This window comes from Atta colombica, unplaced genomic scaffold (assembly GCF_001594045.1).
Source record: "Atta colombica isolate Treedump-2 unplaced genomic scaffold, Acol1.0 scaffold9, whole genome shotgun sequence".
NCBI lineage: Eukaryota > Metazoa > Arthropoda > Insecta > Hymenoptera > Formicidae > Atta > Atta colombica.
The window spans coordinates 2,967,636-2,973,270 of record NW_017259583.1 but is presented as its reverse complement, the minus strand read 5'-3'; the positions used below and the strand labels follow the sequence as shown (position 1 = coordinate 2,973,270).

General features: G+C 27.7%; 1 protein-coding gene across 1 annotated transcript in view; it reads right to left on the bottom strand.

Annotated features, from left to right (window-relative positions):
- LOC108693442 (UPF0764 protein C16orf89 homolog) overlaps window positions 1–1,887 on the bottom strand; it is a 3,738-nt gene extending 1,851 nt beyond the window's left edge. Inside the window, exons 1-3 of the mRNA XM_018202386.1 lie at window positions 1,785–1,887; window positions 611–709; window positions 248–397 (exon numbers count right to left, since the gene is read on the bottom strand). Coding sequence (XP_018057875.1) covers window positions 248–397; window positions 611–709; window positions 1,785–1,887 — 352 coding nt within the window. The remainder of the gene's footprint in view (window positions 1–247; window positions 398–610; window positions 710–1,784) is intronic.
- Window positions 1,888–5,635: the final 3,748 nt, after the last annotated feature.

The window sequence follows — 5,635 nt, the reverse complement described above, 5'->3', positions numbered from 1 at the left end:
ATATATATAATATATTCATCTATATATATAAATATATAAAAATATATATAATTTTATATAAGTTTATATGATTATACGTAGAATATTTTTTCTCGGAAAGCTTTCCTACATTTTTTTACAATTATTTGCACTTTTTATTTTCTTCGTAAACCCATGAATTTCAAATACGAAAACCATCCAAATAAATAAAATACATTAAAGGAAACCAAATCTGTATTTTCATGTTTATTATATTCATTACACTTACTTAAAAATTTAGTTTCGTTCTTCGGAGCAATAATCTTCATCAAATGTTTCCGAGTTAAATCGGATAATACAACCATTTCTTTGAGAGCGATGAAGAATTTGTCTTCCAAATATTGAACATTTTCATGTAGGAGCGCCGCCACCAAATTAGCTATTTTAGTAGCAATAGATATTACGCAAATTTATTAAAAATTACATTATAAAAATATATCTGTGAATTTTTAATTAAATACAAAATTAAAATTCTTATTTCCTAACTCAAGCTTCATATTTTAGAAAGCTTAATCTAAAATTTTCAAAAAGTTCACGTCAATATCATATTGATCATATCGGTTTTAATTAGGGATTATATTATTTTCTTTACCTTCGGTTAAGGTAACACCGAAAGCAGCATCCAGATTCATCTGCTCTGGTCTGTTGTTCATGTAGTCAAGAACCTTTTGTAAGGCAATTAATTTTTGCTCTGGAATAATCGATATTTTATTATTCTATTTGGTACACTTGAGAGAGAGAGAGAGAAAACTCCATTTGCCTACATCACATTTGTTGACAGTTTGTTTACATACAAAAATTATTACCCATTTCTGGATTACCTATGTGCACTATTATTAACAAATATAAAATTAAAACGAAAAAATACGTTTGCACACACGTATTATTGAAAACAAATCAATTGCCTACGAGTATTTTTGCATGCAAATATAAAATTAAAATAAACCCTGATGAAAATTTTTCTCAGAATTTTTCATGTAATTTTTCAGAATTTCTATATAATTTTATAATTTTCTCACATTTTTTATACGAATTGGAACATTTCTCAGAAAATCTACATCTTTTTTCAGAATTTTTCGTATATGTTAATTATCAAATATCGTAAGATTTATAAGATTTTTTGTAAGTATAATTTCTGATGAAATGTCTAAAAAATTTTTAAATATTTTTTTTTATGAGATAAAAAATTTCAGAATATTTCAGAATTCACTTATATAAAAAATTCTGAAAGAAGATGTAAACATTTCAAATATTGAGTATTTCTGAAAAATGTTCCAATTCGTATAAAAATTATGAGAAAAATTTTAAGGAAATTATGTAAGAAAATAATTTGTTTTTTAAGCAGAGAATTTGTGTTTTAAAATAGAGAATTTATATTTTTAATGCTTACAGGCGATCTGTAGGGCAAAAATGTACTGTGAGCAAACGTGCCTTCTTTTCTTAATTTTATATTTGTGAATAGTATATGTAAGCAATCGATCTGTAAGCAATAATTTTTATGCAAACGAATTGTCAGCAAATGTGATGTAGGCAGGTATTGTATGCAATGAACTTGTAAACGGAGTTCTCTCCACTTTGAGACAAGTTCTTTCACAAATGTATTCAACAATAAATTTAATAAAGACCAGAGGCACATTAAACATATTCAATATATGTTTCAATATTCTAGAAACATTTTGTAATAACATATTTCTATACAATAAAAAAAATTTCTTTACAAGTTTACATAAATCTTTTATCACCCTGTTTACTATCAATTCACTCACGGAAACTTTCGGGATTAAACGCCGCTTCAGTTCGTAATGAGAAGCAAGCGAACAGAAGGAGGATCCTGAGGATACTGGAAAATCCTGGAACTCTAGTTTCCATTGGAACGGCTATGTAAAGAAAAACCAATAAACTTCATTTTCATGCCGTTTATATAAGCTGAATCCCCACCGTGGGCACATCGACTAAGCTAAACGTCGGCGAAATTTATCGTCAATTGCTTCTTCTTTGATGAAGAAAAAGCGCGATGCTCTCGAAGCGAATTGGTAAATGCCGAAGCACGTAGTACTACTTTTTCTTCATGAAACAGACGTGTCCTGACAGGAAAAGTGTTCTCCACGGGACTTGGAGATTAACAGCTTTCCGACCATATCTGCGAGAGATTCGCTCTCTATTTTCAGCGACGATTCTATTTCGATTTAAAAAAATATATTATTTATCATACAATTACAATAGCTTGTAATTAAAGAATATACCTTTTTAATAAAGATCCTAGAATAACAAAATCCTATATTTAAACTTATTGTTCCTAATTTATAACAACAAATATACAAAAAATATTTATCTCTTGATTAAATTTAATCTTTTTACATACTCTCAAGTGTTAAAAAAAACTTAAATATATTTAATTTTATGTCGAATAAATATATGAATAAATTTAATTTAAAAGAGCAATCCTCAAAATTAAAATAAAAAAATAAATAGCAAAAAGTTTTTGCCTGTTCTTCTTGAATAAATATTTCAACTTAGATGCTATACATTAATAGTTTTAATTATATTTAACTCATCCAATTATTTACAGATAGTTATTTATTATTTAATATATTATTTTTCTTGAAAAGTTATTTTTTTAAGAGAAAGAATATTTAAAATAAGTTTTTAAATATTTTTAACCAATATTCAAAGATATATTTTCGAAAAATTTATATTTTAAATCATTGAGGATTAAAAAGATATATGTATTAACAAATAAATTTAGGTTTTTTTCGAAAAGATTTTCGATTCGCAAGTTACTCTCATTTATTATTGGATATGATAAATGAAAACTTATATCTTAAGATAAATGAATGTTAAAAAATTTGTAATACATAATATCTAAAAATAAGTCGTCTCCTGTTTATTTATTCGTAAATAACACCACTGTCATATATCATACAAACAACTTACAATATTATGTTAGAATTAATTACATATACAAAATAAGACATAAATAAGTTCCTTATTTATATCTTTTATATTCTTTTTTTTTTTATAAAGATATCTCAAATTCGTATCATATTTCTGATTAAATTTATCTTATATTTTTGCATGCAGTAAGTAAATCCTCGTAAATTTTCTGCTATATTTATTTCTTATCTTCTGTTTAATAATTGATCATAAATGGAAATGGTCGCAGCAATAGAAAAAGTCGAAAGATGTCTCACGCACAGCTTCATATATTTCATAAGCTTTTATTAATCTTACTAGTATTCATTTTCTTAAGAGATTAAAAAAATCTCTACTTTTCTCAAAGATTTTCAAAGACTTAGGAAATCCTATCTAAAAATCCTATCCTTTATTACAAATTTCTATAATAAAATTATATTAATTATGCTCTTTCTTATCAGGTTAATTTGGACAATGTATAATTCATAATATAAATATGTTATAACACACATATATAAGATAAGATAATATAAGTTAAATATATTATAAAATTCTTAAATTAATATATATATATGTCAAATGCATACGTCAGTCTGGCAAGTCCAAGTGCTAATAATAATAACAAGTACTGAGCGCAAAATTGTACTCATAACTTGAATTTTTTTTAAATGTATAATAGCTATCGATCATCAACAGTTGACACTACGTTTTAAACTAATCGAGTAAGGTCGTGTCTCTACTTCTTTTACCAAAGTAGAAATTATCTCATTCTAGCTACATATATATATACATATATATATTAGATACGTAAATTAAGAATATCACGTCAATCTGATCTTATCCATTTCAATCACAGATCATCATGTTGGTCCGCATTGTCTCCGAATTCGATCTCTAGCTGCAGTCTGTAATCCATGGCAACAAAGACAATAACCAGAAGCACAGGCAAGCGAAATCTAGACTGCCATCCGAGTTTCAATATAAACATCAAGGAACGATGAAGGGTGCCACTGTTTCCCAGAAAAATGTCAGGCATTCTTTGCATCCTTCGATCAAATCTTCGGATATGATTTGGGTGCTTTGTTGTGCACGCTCCTAACTGTATCTCACTAGATGGCGAGAAATAGAAGTCCTCGATCATCCGGGATTCGGTCCATGTTCCTCCAGGTAATCAGATAATCTACTCAACTCTACTTCTTAACGAATGATTCCTCGTCTTGATGGTCAATGTTCTGTATCTAAATTAAGAAAACTTATGAATTCTCTCTTTTTCTTTTTAAAATGTTAAATCATGCAAATGGATTAGCAACGGGTTATTTGACGTTATAACAATACTAACCACATTATCTTTCATCGTCTTTACCATCCATTTTTGACAGTTCTTGGGCTTGACCTTCACACACCATACACAAACACAAACACTTCGATACACTCAGGTACACACGTGAACTCGTAATCTCGCTATTCTATCACAATGAACAGAACAAAACAGATGAGGAGTTCTAATGGATTGAATTTTAATCTTCAAGAATTTTCAATCTTCAAGAATTTTCAATGTCTTTTGTTTTCAATGCATAGCATGAATTCAATTCACGTATATTTGTGTATATATTGTACAACATAAACATATGTTGATGTATATATACGTACTTAGTGTAGATATTGAAATAAAGTGTAGGCAAGTGTAAGCAATTTAATGTAACTGGTGTAGATTGGTGCAGATAGTGCAAAATAAATTTCGTGCATCTTGAACTACGTAATCACAAATATTTCCAACTGATACAATATTCTTATGTTAATCCAGATTACAAAAAAGTTTGAAATAAAAGGGAATCGATTTTGTATCTTGAAACGAGGTGAAAATTACAAAAATGAGCGAATTTACTAGAATACTGATAATTTCATCATAGGTCAACATCTAATAAATTTGCTTATTTTTGTATTTTTCATCTTGTGTCAAGATACAGAATCGACCCCAAGATATCTTAAGACGTCTTTTATTTTTTTTTAAGTGTCATTAAAATCGATATTTATAATCGATTCTTATTTCAAGACCATTTTAATAGGTCTGTTCTTTTTGGCTAAACTTTTACATCAGTTCATCTTTCTTCCTTTTCTTTCCAGAAGGAAAGAAGTATTCTCCTGTTACAGTCGAACGACAGAGGAATGCTCGACTGTAGTTGGTTCTTACATTCTGATTCGGATTAAACCCTCGGTGGAAACTAGACCACTGATGAAAAGTTGGATTAATCCAACTTTTAGCGACATCGCTCTTATGCAAAGATTTAAACACACACATGGAACAGCAAGATGTAAATATAATAAGAGTATTTACTTCTAAGTTATATTCTTTCCGAGGAAAATTTTATTCGAAATATATATAAGACATGTAACGTATACTACAGTAATTCGAGTAAAATTTTTTTCGGGAAGAATGTTTTTTGGAATGTGAGTCTTAGAATATGGATGTCATTGCAAAATTTGATAAAAATATATTCATTTTATACATTTCCATTCGAAATGAGAGAATGTAGTAGAATTAAGTAGAAAAATATAACAGTCTGTTTTATGAAGCGATTATTCAGGTTTGAAAAACGAATTTTCTTTATTTGAATAATTATTAGGGCTACGTTCCGAAATTTTTTCTCTGAGGAAAATTTTATTCGAAATATAGTACATATAACATATATATATATATATATAT